Source organism: Balaenoptera acutorostrata, chromosome 17 (assembly GCF_949987535.1).
Source record: "Balaenoptera acutorostrata chromosome 17, mBalAcu1.1, whole genome shotgun sequence".
In the NCBI taxonomy this organism is placed as follows: Eukaryota; Metazoa; Chordata; class Mammalia; order Artiodactyla; family Balaenopteridae; genus Balaenoptera; species Balaenoptera acutorostrata.
Window position 1 is genome coordinate 57,734,874 of NC_080080.1, and position 20,408 is coordinate 57,755,281.

General features: G+C 39.1%; 1 protein-coding gene across 1 annotated transcript in view; it reads left to right on the forward strand.

The window, feature by feature from the left end:
• LOC103016072 (fatty acid-binding protein 12) overlaps positions 1 to 18,104 on the forward strand; it is a 46,833-nt gene extending 28,729 nt beyond the window's left edge. The window contains 5 exon segments of the mRNA XM_007185127.2: positions 11,832 to 11,885; positions 13,009 to 13,095; positions 14,181 to 14,269; positions 16,262 to 16,363; positions 18,030 to 18,104. Coding sequence (XP_007185189.2) covers positions 11,832 to 11,885; positions 13,009 to 13,095; positions 14,181 to 14,269; positions 16,262 to 16,363; positions 18,030 to 18,104 — 407 coding nt within the window.
• Positions 18,105 to 20,408: the final 2,304 nt, after the last annotated feature.

Sequence of the window (20,408 nt, forward strand, 5' to 3'; positions counted from 1 at the left end):
CCCCCAAGCCCCTGGCAACTACCCTCCTACTTCCAGTTTCTATGATTTGACTACTTTAGATACTTCATATAAGTAGGATCATATAGTATTTGTCCTTTTGTGTTTTTGTTTTGTTTTGTTTTTTTGTTTTTTTTGTTTTTTTTGTTTTTTAATTTTTTTTTTAATGCTATTCTTGTCTGCTTACATTCTTTTTATTTATGTATGTATGTATGTATGTACGTATGGCTTTGTTGGGTCTTCGTTTCTGTGCGAGGGCTTTCTCTAGTTGTGGCAAGCGGGGGCCACTCTTCATCGCGGTGCGGGGGCCACTCTTCATCGCGGTGCGTGGGCCTCTCACTATCTCGGCCTCTCGTTGCCGAGCACAGGCTCCAGACGCACAGGCTCAGTAATTGTGGCTCACGGGCCGAGTTGCTCCGCGGCATGTGGGATCCTCCCAGACCAGGGCTCGAACCCGCGTCCCCTGCATTGGCAGGCAGACTCTCAACCACTGCGCCACCAGGGAAGCCCCGTTTTATTTTTTGAAAGGAATTTATTCTTTTAATTATAGAACAATTTCAGACAAGCTGAAATTATTGAGAAGTGGGAAGAAATAATTTACTTGCCATTGTCCTGTCATCTAAGACACTCACTATTAACTTAGTGCATTTCATTCCAGTCATTTTACTATTATTTTTTTCATATTTTTGATCAGAATGTAAATAATTTTGTATACCCACAGATGAATGAATGAAAAAAACTCATCACTTTTCAAAATTATTGGTGTTTGTTTTTAGACATAACATAATTTCTCACCTGTTATCAACAATCCCCTAAATTCATTTCAAAATAGTATTTGCTTTTCATCTTCACTTTGACTTCAAACACAGCCCAGACACTAAACTCATTTTCCCCCTTATGTTCCTTCCCAGTGGAGCCATCATTATTAAAATAGCGTGAGATGGCGATTCCCTTATGACAGCTACTCCACGTTGCCCAAACATGCTGAAGAAGGATCATATGCAACTGTTCCTGAAATGTCATCATTCACTTTAGATTTCACAGTTGATGTTAATATGAGAAGAATAAATGATTCACATACTGCCTAGCCTACAGCTAATTAGTTTCATCATGCAGTTGAGGATCACAAAGCCAAAAGTGTAAATGCTCTGCCTCCTATGACAACCCCAGAGAGTTGCATACTGGTTATCCATGACCTACTACTGGTTATCCAGGACCTACTACTGGTTATCTAGGACCTACTACTGGTTATCCAGGACCTACCTACCACCTGCAGACATGTGGGCACATCCAGCCCCATCCAGAGCTTTCATGGTTCAGAGAGATGTGGAATCCCATCAACTTCTCCCCATCCCCCACTCAACAGGTTGGTTCTAACTTTCAGGTCATCGCATGGTTGCCTCAGTTGCTCTCAAATCATTTGGGTGCTGGTGCAACTCTTCCCTGAAAAATCCATGTGCTGGGGCTTCCCTGGTGGCGCAGTGGTTGAGAATCTGCCTGCCAATGCAGGGCACACGGGTTCGAGCCCTGGCCTGGGAAGATCCCATATGCCACGGAGCAGCTAGGTCCGTGAGCCACAACTACTGAACCTGCGCGTCTGGAGCCTGTGCTCTACAACAAGAGAGGCCGCGACAGTGAGAGGCCCGTGCACCGCGATGAAGAGTGGCCCCCTCTTGCCGCAACTAGAGAAAGCCCTTGCACAGAAACGAAGACCCAACACAGCCATAAATCAATAAATAAATAAACTACATTCCTTTAAAAAAAAAAATCCATGTGCTATGGTCCGATTCACACAGTGTTTCCTGAGGATGACACTTGCTAAGATTCCCCAAGGAGAGGGCCCAGTGTTTCCCTACAAAAGCAAGAAGCCTGGTCTCCCTTTGGCAGACTGGGACAGGCATCTGTTCCAGGAGTAATTTCTCTTGACTTTCAACCTTCAGAAATTCACTGCAGCACTTTCCCCCAAGAGAAGAAGGTTAATGCCAACAGGCCCAGGGGAAGTATCCATGTTCACCATTCTAGCTGGATTTTATAACATCCCATCAGCAAACTATCTTTATAACATCAGTAGGTCCTTGTTTCTGAGACTGCAATGACACAAAAGGAAAAAGTCTGGGCACAAAGGAAATTGTTTATCTTTCTAGTTTCATTCCTAAGCCTCTAGTGGCTCTTAGCCATTATCTCGAATCCCAGATCCTGTTGAACCCACTTTTTTGGTAAACATTGGGACCTCTGGAAATCCTGTCTTTTTGTTGAGCTATTTGATGGAGAAGCAAGCTCTCCACATGCCATCCTATCTCTAGATATTTCCAGGCCTGGTTGAATCTGCAAATAGAGTACAACATCTGAGTTTATAGTGACAATAGTTGCAAATCCCAGCACTAATCAGCATGGGAGGTGCATGGAACAATGTGACAGAGGGCTTCTAGGAGGCAGCACTTAAAATACCAGGCATGTCAGCAAAAGGAAAGTCTGTGGCAGGTAGCAGGCCCCAGGCAGTGTTAAGGATCAAAGGCAAGACTCCTGTCTTTTAAGGGAATAATTGTCTCACAAACAAAAGATTGGGTCTGAGCCTCTGGGGGGTATGAAAATGTAAGGAATGAGCCCCAAGGAGAGGCACAGAGCCTAGCGATCTCAATCAGGTTGAAAACTGAGCTCGGGTTTTAAGAAATAGGCAGTTGCTCAATAATCAAAACTGGTGTGTGCTGTTGGTGGGAATGTAAATTGATACAGCCACTATGGAGAACAGTATGGAGGTTCCTTAAAAAACTAAAAATAGAACTACCATATGACCCAGCAATCCCACTACTGAGCATATACCTGGAGAAAACCATAATTCAAAAAGACACATGCACTCCAGTGTTCACTGCAGCACTATTTACAATAACCAGGACATGGAAGCAACCTAAGTGTCCATCAACAGATGAATGGATAAAGAAGATGTGGCACAAATATACAATGAAATATTACTCAGCCATACAAAGAAATGAAATTGAATTATTTGTAGTGAGGTGGATGGATGTAGAGTCTGTCATACAGAGTGAAGTAAGCCACAAAGAGAAAAACAAATATGGTATGCTAACACATATATATGGAATCTAAAAAAAAAAAAAAAAAAAAAAAGGTTCTGACGAACCCAGGGGCAGGACAGGAATAAAGACGCAGGCGTAGAGAATGGACTTGAGGTCATGGGGAGGGTGTAGGGTAAGCTGGGATGAAGTGAGAGAGTAGCATTGACATATATACACCACCCAGTGTAAAATAGATAGCTAGTGGGAAGCAGCCACATAGCACAGGGAGATCAGCTTGGTGCTTTGTGACCACCTAGAGGGGTGGAATAGGGAGGGTGGGAGGGAGGGAGATGCAAGAGGGAAGAGATATGGGGACATATGTATATGTATAACTGATTCACTTTGTTATAAATCAGAAACTAACACACCATTGTAAAGCAATTATACTCCAACAAAGATGTTAAAAAAATAAAACAAAACAAAGAACAATACAGAAAAAACAAACAAAAAACCTGGTGCATGTTTCAGACCCAGAAAATGTTGAGCTGATGCTATATCCCCGGCTTGTGGTAAAGAGCAGGGTTTTTCAACTGTTATTGTACATTCAATGATTAACCTGAGGATCTTTTGAAAAATGCAGATTCCGATTCAGCAGATCTGGAATGGGTTCTGATCATCATTACTAACAAGCTTTCAGGTGATGTACATGCTGCTGATCTGTGGACCAAACTTTTTTTGCCTTATTTTTTGTTTTTGTTGATTTTTAAAAATTCTTGGAATACTTTTAGATTTACAGAGAAGTTGCAAATATAGTACAGAGTGTTCCCATATACTGTTCATCCCACTTCCCTAACATCAATATCTTACATCATAGGGTACATTTGTCAAAACTAAGAAATGAACATTGGTACAATGCTAGTAACTAAACTATAGACTTTATTCAGATTTTCTCCAGTTTTTCCACTAATGTCATTTTCTGTTCCAGGATCCAATTCAGGATCCCACATCGTGTTCAGTTGTCATGTCTCCTTATTTTCCTCCAATCTGTGACAGTTTCTCAGTTTTTCCTTGTTATTCAAGACCTTGACAGTCTTGAAGAGTATTTTGTAGAATGTCCCTCAGTTTTTCTTCACATGTCTGACACTTCCTAATGATTAGATTTGGGTTATGGGTCTCTAGGAAGAAGACCACAGAGGTAAAGAGCTTCATCATATCAGGGGGCACATGACATTAGCAAGATTTAACAAAGAGGATGTTAAACTTGATTACGTGTTTAAAGTGATGCCCACCAGGCTTTTAAAATTACTATTTTCCCCTTTCCAGACTCTTCTTTGGAAGTGAGTCTAAATGTGGGCAATGGTTCTCAAATTTGAGCACTCACAAGAATCACCTGGAAGACTTGTTAAAACATCGATGACTAGGCCCCTTTCCCATTTCTGATTCAGCAAGCCTGGGGTGGGGCCCAGGAATTTGCATTTCTAAAAGTTCCCAGGTGATGGTGATATCACTGATCCAGGGACCACACTTCGAGACTTCGAGAACCACTGGTCTGGCGCATTTGTCCTTCATTTCTGAGCCATATGCTTGACTAGATTCACCTGGGAGAAATTCTAAATTCATATTGTCAGGTCTGGTCCCTGGCAATTTGGATTGAGAAAATCTAGGTGGCACACATGAGTTGGCATTTTTACAAATGCAGGTGAACCTTGGGAACCACTGAAGTTCATGCTACTTTACTGGTGAATGTGTCACTGTGGCCTCAGGACAATGCTAAGGCAGCAGATGGGTTTCAAACAGCTCCAACTGTGGGAAGAAATGGGCAGGAGAGCCTGGGAACCCAGCAGGGTCTGAATCATCAGCCTTCTGCCTGCCTGGCTCTGACCTTGCTGTCTTTCTTCATCCCCCCAGGAAGCCTCTCTATTATTTTGATTTGTCCAAATCACATGACTGCTCAGAAGTGGACAGCACTCAACTCCAAGACCAGCCTAAAGTTAGCAATCTGCTGAAATTCTGAAACAGAATAAAGCACAACATAGTACTGTTTTCTAGTGTCAAGTAATTTATTTTATTGTCTAAATCTTATATCCTTCAGTGTTCACCCAAAAGAAGTTGTATGATTCTGAATATTTCAAGAGAAAACTGGCGGGAGGCGGCAGGGGAAGATGAAAAAGCTAGAGAAATAAGGAAAATGTTTTTCTTACTTGAACTGAGGAAAAAAATTTAATTTATATAATTTTATTATATAATTGTACTATTATTTACTACTTATATTTAGCCTTTTATTCTATTATCAAAATTACTATATTATTATTATTATCTATATAAAGTTACATCTATCCTTGGTAAATAAGATGATAACTTTTAACTGACCAAAACCAAAATCCAGTAAAATAAAAACAATGAGTTTAAATGTCATTTTGTATAATTAAATAAACTCCTTATTTTAAACATAAACTGTCCAAGATCTTTAAAAATTAGTTTCTCCCTTTACTAGTTTCCTAGGGCTACAATAACAAATCCTCACAAGCTGGTAGCTTAAAATGAGAGAAATTTATTCTCTTAGAGTTTTGAAGTCCAGAAGCATGAAATTAAGGTGTTGACAGCCTTCTGGAGGCTCTGAGGAAGAATCCACGCCCTGCCTCTCTCCTAGCTTCCTGTGGCTGCTGGTAGTTCTTGGCTCATGGCCACCCTCCAATTTCTGCCTCACTTGATCTTCACATGACCTTTTCCTCTGTCTCTGGGTCTCAGATCTGTCTCTCCTTCTCTTATAAAGACATGTGTCATTGGATTTAGGGCACACCGTAAATCCAGGATGATCTCATCTTGAAATCCTTAGTTTAATTACATCTGCAAAGACCCTATTTTTAAACAAGTTCACATTCACAAGTACTGGGGGTTAGGACTTGGACACATCTTTTTTTTGGGGGGGGGTCATAATTCAACTACTACACTTCCTAACCCCTACTAAAAAATATTGAACAAATGTGTGAAGAAGGGTGCCATGTTATTGCTTGCTTGTGTGTCCGTGTGCCTTATTCCATTCAGTTCTGTCTGCTGTTTACCTTCACCTACTCTTTTGAACAGTAGGGGCAATGTAGAAACACCCTGAGTCTCCCAAATGGCCAAGTCGCCAGTCTTTTTCCATTGTCCTTGAGCAGCACACACTGAGGGGGTGACCAAAGAGGGCTGCCTTCCCGCGTTCCATAAACACCCTGCAAAACCCAACTAATATAAGAAGAGAGCCATGTAACTCTTTAGATCACTACCTTCTGTTTGCTACAGCACCTAAACTGTTTGTAGTAGACTTTTCCTATTGTCAATACATTTTCCTTTAAAAAATTATTAAAGATTTTTTTTCTTACAATATAGTTTTAATCTAAGTGCATTAGAGGTGCATGAAAAATTTGAAGGCTCAACATCACTAAGGTCACTAAAAGGGTGGGATACTCAGGGTTATTTCTGCAGAAAGCTTTCGAATTTAACACAACCCTTACTCATTTGAGGTTAGACTCATGAAGAGACAGACAGCAGGACAGCTTTTTTATCCTGTTTCTTTCCTAATCAACGAATTTTAAACTCTTGTGTCCTTCTGCCTTGTAGCATTCCAAGCAATTTTTTAAATATTTCATTTGGGGCTTCCCTGGTGGCGCAGTGGTTGAGAGTCTGCCTGCCAATGCAGGGGACACGGGTTCGAGCCCTGGTCTGGGAAGATCCCACATGCTGCGGAGCAATTAGGCCCGTGAGCCAAAATTACTGAGCCTGCGCGTCTGGAGCCTGTGCTCCGCAACAAGAGAGACCGTGATGGTGAGAGGCCCGCGCACTGCGATGAAGAGTGGCCCCCACTTGCCACAACTAGTGAAAGCCCTCGCGCAGAAACGAAGACCCAACACAGCCATAAATAAATAAATAAATAAATAAAAATTTAAAAAAAATATTTCATTTGTATTTACTGATAACTATCTGTCTCACATGACTTTTGTAAAATGAGCTTGGCTTTTTATATTAAATTTTCTGTTGGCATTATCTGTGAAATAATTATAAAAGTGTGTTTTCTTGATGAAAAAGCTGTGGTAGGCAAAATGTTATCCACCACTCTTGTATCCCAAGCAAAGAAAGCCTACAAACACAGTAGTTGTTATGATCCTGAGTTTTAAATATCACACTTGAGACTAAAATGGGGGTTAGCAAATATTTTTCTATAAAGGTCCAGACAGTAAATATTTGAGGCTTTGCGAACCATGTGGTTGGTGTCTGTCACAACTACCCCACTCTGCTGTTGTAGCCTGAAAGCAGCCATAGATAATAAGTAGGGCTGTGTTCCAATAAATCTTCACCTATAGGTGGTGGCTGGATTTAGTACATAGGTCATAGCTTGCCAACCCCTGCTCTAAAATAGCAAACGGTTCTCCACACTTTTACCATACAGAGAGATCTCCATGTGGAAACATTGGGGAATTTAGCATAATTTCAGATTCTCTTTCATAATGCTGGAAACATTTTGCACATCTCTTTCATTCACCATTATACACCCAGTGCCTAGCACAGGGGTCTTTCATTTAGGAGGCACTCAAAAGTTTATTGAATGAATAGCAAATGAGTGAAGCCTGAGTTTTTCTAGCATGCCAGTCTCTGCAGAGTGTGCACTATGCCTTGTCCAGCTCCAATGCAATTCAAATCACATATATATGAAATCTAAAAAAAAAAAAAAAAGGTTATGAAGAACCTAGGGGCAGGACAGGAATAAAGACACAGACATTGAGAATGGACTTGAGGACACAGAGAGGGAGAAAGGCAACCTGGGATGAAGTGAGAGAGTGGCATGGACTTATATATACTACCAAAAGTAAAATAGATAGCTAGTGGGAAGCAGCCGCATAGCACAGGGAGATCAGCTCGGTGCTTTGTGACCACCTAGAGGGGTGGGATAGGGAGGGTGGGAGGGAGGGAGATGCAAGAGGGAGGAGATATGGGGATATATGTATATGTATAGCTGATTCACTTTGTTATAAAGCAGAAACTAACACACCATTGTGAAGTAATTATACTCCAATAAAGATGTTAAAAAAAAACAAAAACAAATTGCTTAGCTGAAATAACTCAAGTTCAATATTCCAAAACACTGGAAACTCTTGTATGGTGGGGTTCTCCTCTCTCCTTCTCTGCAGGAATATGATAAGCTCTGTACTTCTGTGATGGATCAATATAGTTACAATACCTTTCTGTAAAAAGAGAACCAATATTTATATCTATATCTTATCTGTATTACATCTATGTCAATCAATCCATTGGCTCATTGATAGCAATGGGGAAATGGGGATGATGAGACTGAAGCAAAATAGGGGCCGGGTGGCAGCACTTGACTGCCAAAGCCAGGGCATTGCAGCTAAGGGGGCTTGACTTGGAGGGCATTGTGGAGACGATTAATAGAACATGGCGCCCCTAAAGGCAAAATAGATGAATAACCAATGGGGGTACTGCTTAATCCATACAATCAAAAGAAGGCAAGAATAGATGAACAGTAGGCTGAGGGTGGTCACCCCCATAGAAATTCATGATCCTTTGCCCAGATCTCAGACCTCAGGCAGTTTTCAGACCCAGAAACCACTGGCTGAAGAGGTGGCCAAGTCCATAGGAGGAAGTATCTTGAAATATCATGGGAAAAAATATAGTATGTTAATTTCCCCCATTTTCCTCAAAAAGACCTATGGTAATTCAGCTGAGAAAATACACACTGGGGAAAGAGGAATATCCAAATATTTTGAGGGTATTGGATCTGAATTAACATTGATTCACAGAGTTCCAAAACATCATATTAGAGAGGAGGCATACCGGGGCCAAGTAATAAACAATATCCTGGTCAGAGTCTGGCTCTCAGTAGGTCCAGTAGGTCCGTGGACCCAGCCAGTGGTCACCTCCCCAGTCCCTGAATGTAGAATTGAGATTGATGTAGGTGGCTGTTGCAGTAGCCTCCATCTTGAATTCTTCTCATTCAAACCAAATGAGCTATCATAGTGAGAAGGTGACGTGGAATCTTTTGAAACTGCACCTCTACTCTCCCATCCTTTCTATCCCCATCCCCTTGTCAGTCCTGGCTAAGATGGTGAATCCAAAAATATTGCATTTGGAGGTGGTGATGAAGAGGAATGGTAGAAATTAATGCTACTCTAAAGGATCTTAAGAATGCAAGGGATAGTGGTCCATATCACAGCTCCATTTAATTCACCAGTCTCACCACTGTACAAACTAAATGAATCTTGGAGAATGACTGTAGGCCACAGCAAGCTCAAATAATAGCCCCAATTGTGGCTACTGTGCTAGATGTGCTACCTTTGCAAGAGCAGATTAATATGGCCTCAGGTACATGGCATGCAGACAGGGATTTGGCATTTTTTTCTGTCCCGATCAGGAAAGATCAGAGACTGTTTGCAATTACATAGAACTGATAACAATATACATTTACAGGTTTGTCTGGGGCTACATTACCACCTGCTCTCTGTCATAATATAATCAGATAATATACAGGTTGTCTGGACGTCCTGCGCAACCTTGTGTTGATTAGGAGGGTGAGCAAGAAGTGGCTAGCGTACTGGAGGTGTTGGTAAGACACAGGGATTGCAAAGTATGGGAGTTAAAGTTGGTGACAACCGAGGGAACCTCCACTGTTGTAAAGTGTTTAGTGATCCAGGTGGGTCAAGGGCAGGTGAAGACATCTCTTCCATAAGACAAATTGCTGCATCTTACCTTTCTACCAGAAAGAAGGAAAAAGAATTCCTGGTAGGATGCTTTGGCCTATGATGCCAACATATCCTATATCTAGGAATGTGTTCCAGCCCATATAGTGGGTGACAAGTAAATCTCCCTGCTTTGAGTGAGGCCTGGAACAGGAAGTCAGGGCTGCAATGCAAGCAACCCTGCTGCTTGGGCCAGATGATCTGGCAAACCCTATGCTGTTGGAGGGGTTAGTGACGGGAAAAGATGCAGTGTGGCACATAGGTGAAGCCTGGGTGGGAGCAGCCAACACAGACCTCTGGCATTTGGGAACAAGGCCATGTCATCTGCAACGGAAATTTATATGTTTTTTGAAAAAGAGTTCCTGGTGTGTTAAGGGGGCTGAGTAGAGACAGAATTCTTGATTATAGGACACTAAGTAACCATGGGTCTGGTACTGTCCATTACGATCTGGGTTCTGTCAGACCCACAGAGTCATAAACTCAGGCAGACCCAGCAGCAATCCAACATGAGATAGAGATTGTGCAACTGGGTTCGAGGCTAAACAAGACCAGAAGACATGAGGTAACTGCATGAGCAGGTAGCCCAGACCATGTCACCCACCACAGGAGTACCAGCACCCACCCCCTCAGATCGTTCCTAGAACTGGGGTGGGGGCTGGAGGGGGGGAGGGGTGTCGCGTGTGACCAGCTGAAGCAGTGGGAGAAGCCTGGACATCTGTTATGGATAGCTCAGCTCAGCGAGTGGATGCAGGCTGAAAGTGAGCAGTGGTTTGATTATACTCAGGTTGGGAGGGTACTTGAAAACCAGTGGTGAGAAAAATCGTCCCCATGGACAAAGCTCAGAGTGGTGCTCCTGTTACTAATTTTGTGTGGAGGGAGCAGTGGCCTGAGATGAGAATATACACATCCTCATGGGGGAATACAGTCTGATAGGCTGGTCAGGGGTTTGAAGGAAAAGGACTAAAAAATTGGAGACAAAGAAGTTTGGCATAAAGGAATATGGATGTACTTACAGGAAAGGGGATAATGTGTAAAGATCTTTAATACACATATTAATGGACACCAGAAAGCCTTCATCACAGAAAAGGCAGGAACAACCAATCAGACGCATGACTAGGCCAGTGTACATTGGCCGGTCTTTGAACTGACACGGTGATCACAGGAACGGAGGGACCACGGGGGCAGAGTTAGAGGCTGCGCCCTGCTCTGGTCCATCGACATCTTTGAACGCCTAACCTGCCAGCAATGGACACAAACGCTGAGTTCCCAAAGTGACTTCTTTGAGGAGATGATTTTCTTTTTATTTATTTATTTATTTATTTATTTATTTATTATTTATTTATTTTTTTTTTAATTTAAAAAATTTTTTTATAAACCACTTTATTGAGATAATATATCACACAATTCTCCCATTTAAAGTACACAATTCAATGGTTTTTAGTATATTCACAGGCTTGTGCAACCAACACCAGAACCAATTTTAGAACATTTTCATCAACACAAGAGATAATCCCACCCGCCCATAAGCAGTGAGGAGTAGATTTTCTATACGTGATTTTCCTTATGTTGGGGGATCAATGTGCATCCAACATATGAGGCAACACAGTGGACATTTTCTTGAAAAATCCAAGGAATTTTAACATCTTTGGTGCCTAATTTTAATCTCATTAGTACCTTCATAGGTGAGTCATTTCCTGGAGTCAGCCTCATGCCTATTCAATTGAGTGGGCATAACTTTACAAATTGTACAAATTAATGTAAAAAAAAAAATCATAACGTTGAACTGCCTAACATAGGAAAGGAAGAAAAACAGAAACAAACTATAGTATCTTTTCCAATTCTAGTTAGGACATTAAATCAATGGTGTCTGCAAAATTGCTTAGCCTCATATTAGGTGTATAATCCTAGCTGTTCCATAAATGTTTGTTGAATAATTTTCGGTAAGACCATTGGCCTGGATAAGTGTCTTTGCGGATATTTAGATAGTGGACATTTAACATTTTAATGGGAATTGTTATAGAACGTTGTATTTCCTTTCCTGTCTTAAAAAGATTTTAATTAATTTCACTTTTTCTTAATAACTCTGTGTCAGAATATGGACATCAAGCACTGCCTAGAATTAACAATGATGTCCTTGGGGCTGATGGTATGTGTAAGGCTGTGCTTGTTTTGTAAGTTATCCTTTAGAGACTCCTCTTCTCTAGTTGGTGTATTTACTATTATATTTCATTTCCTCTGTTCTGATTCCTTACAGATATCCATGGACATCAAAGTGTTACAGTCAAGGTTGAAAGGAGCAGAATTTAGCCTAGATTAAGGGGGATTTACTAAGAAGATATTTGGTGTTCCCATGGCAATGACGACTATCTAAGCTTATGCGAAATTGAGCTGGCATATGGAAAAGCATCAACAACAAGTCTTTGTGTATTTGTGTATATAACACGATCTCTTTGCTTCTTTTTATTTTACTTTTTATTTTTAATTGAAGTATAGTTGCTGTATTTCCTTCCTTTTTTTTCTGCTTCATTCTCTTGCTCAATATGTACATGACTTAAAATGATTGTTCTAGCCCTGACTAAACTTAGCTTTTTGGTTCAAATGCCAAATGCCATCCATGAAGTCTCTGGTTTTTTTTTTTTTTTTTTTTCATTCTTGCTTCCTATTTTTTTTTTTAAACATCTTTATTGAAGTATAATTGCCTTACAATAGTGTGCTAGCTTCTGCTTTATAACAAAGTGAATCAGTTATACATATACAATATGTTCCCATTTCTCTTGAAGTCTCTGGTTTTTAGTTCAAAGTATCAAAACTGAGAATATGATAAGCTCGCTAAACAGCTGATAAATTGGCTTTTTTTTCTAGATCATCCTTGCTCAGAGAAAGAGAGAGAAAGAGCTGGAGCTTAGGGGTCCTATGGCATAAACACAGCTGCCTAGGTTTACCCCTTACACATTGCTCTGTGTGTGCGGCAGTTCTTAGGGAAGGAACTAGAGAGAATTTGTAACATCCAGTTTTGATCCTAAATTAGAGATGGAAAAGTTATATCTAGTCCTGCTAAAATCTGTACCATGCTCCATTATCATCCTGACTTACTTACATTTGAGAGAGCTTTCCGGCTTTGGATGGTTTGATGGGAAGATGACAAGGATTAGAGTGTCTTATTTTTTTCCCTGACTTTTCTGCACTATCTACCAGAATTGTATTAAAAACAGGTTCCAACACTATTTCAGGGAACATACTCATTCATATGATGCTATTTTTCTTTAAAGTCAACTTAGGCAGAACGGTTGATCGGTTCCGGGGAACATGGAAATCCATTCCTTGTGAAAATTTTGAAGAATATATGAAAGAACTGGGTGAGCCATGTTTACTTGCATATCATGGCCAGTAAAAATGGGAGCTTTGATAGCACAGAACTTGCTCTGTGTGAACCCCTCCCTTCAGTTTTTCACACAGAAACAATAAATATTAATTTAGCACCTAGATACAGTTCTGCGTAAAACTGGTTAAAATTGACATAACCCCTCCTCTCATATAATTGACCACGGATTTACATAGATAAAACATGCATGTGCCATATACTAAATGGCAAATGATTTCAATAAATGATTTTAAGCAAAAAGTCACAATTATTTAAAAAAAATGATCATTTTGCAAACATTTGCTCTAAATTTTCTGAGGATTTTCAGAATAGATCTTGTGTTCCAGTTTCTGATGGCTGCTGGCATTCCTTGGCACATGGCCACAACACTTCAGTCTTTGCTCCTATTGTCACATTTTCTCCTCTTCTGTAGTTTAATATCCCTCTTCCTCTTCTCACAAGGAAAATTTCTTCTTATACAGAAATTTGTGACTATATTTAGGGTCCACCTGGATAATCCAAGGTAATCTCCCTATTTCAAGATCCTTAAATTAGCCATATTTGCAAAGCCCCCTTTGGCATATAAAGTAACATTCACAGGTTCCAGGGACTAGGACGTGAGTATCTTTGGGAACAATTTTCCAACCTGTCACATCTTGCCATCATGTTTCACAATATGAATTCCATGAACCATGTTACAGTGTCTCCCCAATGTATCTTCTCCTAGAAGTTTAACTTAGGTATTGAAGTATATGTAATACTATTTCCATAGAATATACTCCTACATGTACTGCACAAAGTTGTGTGTGCAATGATGTTCACTACAGCATTATTTGTAATACCAACAAAAAAGGAAACAACAAAATGCCCATCAATAAGGGGACAGATGAATAAATATTAGTATTAGTATGTATAGAATTTTTAATAGTGGCAATGGTTGTATAACATTGTGAATGTACTTAATGTCACTTAATTGTACACTTTAAAATGGTTAAAATGGTAAATTTTATGTTATATGTATTTTACCACAGTAAAAATACATAATAGAAAAAACAAACCCTATACATGTGAACATGTAAGAATGTAAGGGAAGAAATAAAGATCTGGAAGAATCCTTTAAACTGAGAGAAGAGTTTGAGGAAACCACACCAGGTGGCCATAAAACTAAGGTGAGACCTTCAACACTCTTTCAGATAAATTTCATAAGAATGTTAATTTTGAAATCATCCCAAGTAAGTAAGCAGTTATAGCAAACATATCTAAAATCTGTGTTAGATTAATTTGGGACTTCAGCCTAGGTCTGAGGATCTCAAATTTTAATACACACATAAATCTCTCAGGATGTTTGTAAAAAATACCTACTTCTAGGTCTCATCCCAGAGGCTCTGATATCTGGGGCCAGTACCTGAAAACTGTATTTTTAACAATTCTGATGCAGATGCTTAGCAGAACACATTTTGAGAATTATTTCTTTAGATTGTTCTCTCAGAAACAAAACGTCTATCTTTCTATTTTGCAGCAGTTTTCCACACATAGAATTACAACGAATAAAACTTGTATTAGCCAGTATACGTGAGGTCATATCAATCACAGTAACAAATTATCCACAAGCTCTCAGTGGCTTACACATTTGGAGTTCTAACTCATAGTACATATTCAGTGTTGTGGTGGAGTCAGAGAAGTTTCTGTGTAAGGGGAGAATGGGGCAAGAAATGGGGACATATGGTATCTGCCCCTCTTAATTTCTCCAGGGCCCAGGCCAAAGGAGGTTCAACTATCTTATAGTTGGACCATCTGAAGTTTGTGTTCTCAGTCAGCAAGGTAGAGAAAGACACACTGGGCTTTTTATTGCCTCAGCCTGGAAGTGACACACACAGTTTCATTCATCTTATGGGCTCCAAATTGAATACACAACTTATATTACACAATTTATTTATATTTTTTTGTTTATTTTCTGTTCCCCCAAACTAGAATGTAAGATCTTCAAAGAAAGAATTTCTTGTCTGTTCTGTTTTACAGAACCCAGTGTTTGTTACATAATGTTTGCTCGATAAATATTTATCATTTGAATGAATACACTCAATAGAGGATTGTTAAACAATATGGAGGGTGAGGTCCTGACAAAAGGAACTGAATACCACATTATCAGACAGTTCTTAAATAATATGAGACTTCAAATTCCTGTATAATATCAAATGGAAGAAGAATTTTGACCAAAAATGTTTAATAAAGATGACCATAGTAAATTAAAAATCTACTAGAATAAAAAGGCTGAAAAATATAGGAGAGCAGAAAGAAAATTTGGTGACCATCATTATCTCTGTCACGGGACAGACTGTAAGTAATTTTGGTAGAAGGCCCAACTTGGTAGACGTGTAAACTCTGAGATGTATGCTTCCCAATGATTATATACTATGGTATTGCACTAGAGTAGAGTTTAATCAGAGATATCTCTAAACTTTGTGGAGCAAGATGCAGACTCTGGCTCAGAACTGATTCAGTGTGAATCCTACCTCTGCCACCAATCAACCATGTGACTTTGGGCAAGTCACAGACTCTTGCTGACTCAATCTTTTCATTTGCAGAAGAGGATTATTATAGTACTTACGTCATAAAATTGTTGTGAGGATTACATGGGTTATTATATTAATACTCTTGAAGAGTGTCTCACACAATAAATAGTGCTACATAAGTGGTAGTTACTGTTGTTGTGATTATTATTATCATTATTTTTATTGTGTTGGCCAAAAAGTTCGTTTGGGTTTTTCCATAAACTGTTGCGGAATATATTGTTGAGGTAGGAAGAGGAAATCTGATCTTACAGTAGGGGTTTGAATTAGCTTCATGTGCATTTTTAAGGTTGAAACTTACCTGTGATTCTTTATGCAGAAAGATAATACTTGGCCTATACAATAAAATATTTTAAAAAATCTTTACTTACTCAAGATATTTTGTTTTCACTCTTATAAAACTTTTTCTAACCCCAGAAGAATCAGCCAACAAATTTATTGTTGACAGAGTCTTAAAATAAATGGAATTGTAAACACCATTCTAAAGCTACCTGAGAGTATCACAACAGCTGAAAAGAATTTGGCACCTGATAAAATTTTAGAGTTCAAATATGACAATCTGAGCTGAATTTGGTCTTGCCTGTTTTTCAGAGTACGGTAACCTTAGATGATGACTCTTTGATTCAGGTTCAGGCCTGGGATGGGAAAGAGACCACCATCAGGAGGGAGCTAGTGGATGGGAAAATGTTGGGGGTGACTGAGCTGTTTCTCATTATTTTTTTCACCTACTCCAACACCTATATATAAAATCACTCAGATAGCTTGTTCTAAAACAGTGGTAGTCAATGTAATTTTTCTTTTCCTCTTGCTTTATAAGAATGGGAGAGGGGGAATGTTGGCAGATAAATGTACGATCATAAAGATTATAAAATGTGCAAGGATTGAGAAAATAAAAAACTAGAGAGAATTTTAAAAATTGTCTTGCCTAATTCTTTGATTGGCGTGGAAGGGAAAACAAGCATGTATTTGTGCAAGAAAGATTTCAACAGGGACTGAGAGTTGTTGCTGATCCTCTGCGCCACACCAGGATGAATTTCTTAGCGTTTTCCAGATCAACACCAACCAAAAGCATGAAAAGGAAATTTAAACTAGGGAAGCAAAGCTTACGTGTTGTCTGTTTGATGTCTGGATCAATTGACACAAATAAAAACTAACATTTATGTGGCTACGATGTCGCCATGTTTTCATGTATTATTTACCCAATTTTCATAATAGTCCTGTAAAATAAGATTATTTAGCCCATTTAACAGGTGAGAAAATTAAGAGTCAGACCCTGACTTACCTAAGGATATTTGGCCAGGAAAATGTGGTGGTGCTGGGATTAAAATCCACGTTGGCTTAATTCCAAAGTCTATACTTTTTTGAGTCTATCCTGCTCCCTCTCAGGACGGCTTCCCATCTTTCTCACTTGTACAAGGTGGAGGGAAATACGTCCATGATTCTTCTCTTCCCAAACCCCACCTCCACCAAAATGAATAAAATAATTTTGGACATAATATAAAATAGTTCTTTCTAAGGGAATATGCAAGAATTGTGTGAAGTTAAAAAAAAATCTGTCCTCATTTCTTAACAGGAATATTTTTCTTTCAACAATGAAGAGTACATTTCATTATAAAGTAAGAAGTGGAAGACTAAGGATAATTGATTTTATTGATGCCATTAATCACTAAACAGATAGGTATTATAGCTCATTAGAAAAAATACTAGATTCAGAATCCGAAGACATGGATTTCCATATCTGCCTTCAGTACTTATGTGACTTTGGAAAAGTCATTCATCCTTTCCAAGATTCAGCTTTCAAAATGTAGAAAATGTTTTTTTTTTTTTTTTTTTTTTTTTTTCTTTTGGAGAGAATTAAATACCATCATGTACATATCAATGTTCTGAAAACCATGAAATACTGTATTGATGTAAATTATTATTTGAAAAATATAGAGTATGTAAAACTCTACAAAAATGCCTCAGTGTAGGCATTTAAAAATGTTTTAATGGATATTTCAAATTCCTATAAATATGCTTTTTTATATATATAATATACAAATATATATATATACACACACATTTATATACCATATGTCATGTGTAACATATATATGATTTGCCATGTATATACATATATATACTCTTACTCTAAGTAGAATGTTACTTTATCACAAGTAAAATATTGTTTCATTAGTGCCAAATCTCATATATGTATATATGGCAAAATCACTCAGCCAATACTTATGATTTATGGTTGTCTATAAAGATCTCATTTCCAGATTTTTAAGGAATGTATGGATGGATAGTAGTTTATATTTTTCTAAATGCCAATTTCACCAACAGTACTGAAATGTCTTATCCTTTGTTTGCCTTCTAGGAAAGTGCTGTGAACAACGTTGTCTGCACTTGAACATATGAGAGAGTACAAACAAACTCAGTCTCAAACTATTAGGCACTCTCAAACTGTGATCCAAACTGCCAAGGCTGTTTAAATAAAAATATTATGACTGCTAATATGAGAGAACCTTTGCACAAACATCAACAATTTTGTTTGCCCTGTCGAATATGTCTGTGTCTAATAGTACCTTGGCATTGGCAACTATGAGAAACCAGGATGATACATCCTATTTAAATCAGGGCTGCTATAATATATTCGGACAGACACTTCATGCTGATTTTTTTTTCTCATTGGACATGTGTTAATCTTTTAAATTCAACATGATCTGAACTATATTGGGAAAATAATACTAATTTTTTAATAAACTAGTTGGGACATAGTGTAACTCACAGGTTATATCTCAGCTGTATGTGGAAGGGTAATAAACAGGTTTGGAACCAGAGAAATAACTGATAATCTAATATAATACCAAACTATTTTTACAGAAAACACGATAGTCACTACCTCCATCACTGAAAACCAACACGAAGGAAAATATTCTATTTTATTAGCAGCAAATAAAATAGGCCAGAGAGAGATTTTAGAAACCATGTGGACTCATCCTTTATCTTGTAGATAGAGAAACAAGCCCAAATTGATAAATTATACATGTCACTATCACCCCAACGGTTTCAGGAAGAACTGGAAATAAGAATCCATGTTTCCTAATTATTTACCTCACAGTCATAATAAAGGGAATTTAGGTAGAAACAGGTTCACAGTGTATAGTTATGAATCAAATACAACATTACATCAAACTAAGGAATACACAAGCTTCCCTTCGTCTTAAAATGTGTGGCAGGATGCCACAGCTAAGTCCAGGTGAGGACGTGGGGTCTGACCATTTGAACTCGTGGCCTGTCACTACTTATTTGCCTGCATTGATCTATACGTGATGGCACTCCGGAGAAGTGAGAAAAGTGCTTGCTTATTGTGGGTGTACTGAAATGATGCAGAAGACAATGCAAGGCATAGCAAAACATTCTCTGAGCTTCCTGGACTGGACAGAGGAAGGAGTCCAGACAGAGGCTGAAAGAGTGGTTCCCCTGGGGCCGGGTAGGTTGTGAAGGTGGGCGGCTCTGTAGCAGGGCCCAGGTAACAGCTTGCTGCACAGACATGGGAAAGAGCCTTCTCCCCATTGGAAAGGAATCCAGCACCGCTCTGACACCTCAAGGGTCAGTGGCTATGGGACCTTCACGAACAGTGCTTCTGTCTTTGGTATGAGGGTTCCTTGTCTGCATTAGCAAGGGGTAGTCTCACAGGCAGTAGGAGCCCATGCAGGAAGCCTTGAGGTGAAGCGATAGGTATCAGGTACAAGCAGAACACAGGACACACTGATGACTCCCAGGCATTTGGATATGGATGTTAATATGATTTTATTTGTCAACAATCTAATGAAGTCTACAGACTTTAGGGTACTCTACACACACACACACACACACACACACACACACACACACACACACAAATACAACTGAAGCTAGCATAATTTTTCAGGGGAGGTTAACAGCCCACCTTCTTCTCATCCCTTCATCTGACTGAAAATCATTAAAATAGAAGGCCACTCACACTGGCTAATGGACATGGAATATCCCTCAGGTATGGTTGGGCAATCCATCCAAAACCAAATCCATCAAGACTACCACTGCTCTAAGGTGATGTTGTAATTCAGGATTTATTGCACATTCCAGGCATTGCGTGAGAACTGGTGATGGAAGGAGAGCTAAGTCATGTTCACTGTCCTTGATTGACTCGGAGGAAAAGGGATCTGTTGGAAAGTATCATATCAGGCATGCTAACCTCAGGGAATTTATCAGTATAAATACAGATGGTTCATGATTTTTCACCTTTCAGTGGTGTGAAAGAGATACACATTCAGTAGAAACTGTACTTCAAATTTTGAATTTTGATCTTTTCCCCTGGCTAGTGACATGCATTTTGATACTCTCTCATGTTGATAGGCAGGGCAGCAAGCCTCATCTCTGTCAGCCACAGGATCAAGAGGGGAAACAACTAATATATTTACAACCCTCTGTACCCACACAACCATTCTGTTTTTCACTTTCAATACAGTATTCAATAAATCACACGAGATATTCCATACTTTATTATAAAATGGGCTTTATGTTAGATGAATTTGCTCAACTATAAGCTAATGTAAGTGTTCTGAGCACATTTAAGGTAGGCTAGGCTAAGCTATGATGTTTGGTAAGGTAGATGTATTCAGTCCATTTTTGACATGATGTTTTTGACTTATGATGAGTTTATCAGCATGTAACCCTATCATAAGTCAAGGAAGGTCTGTAACAGATTATAAAA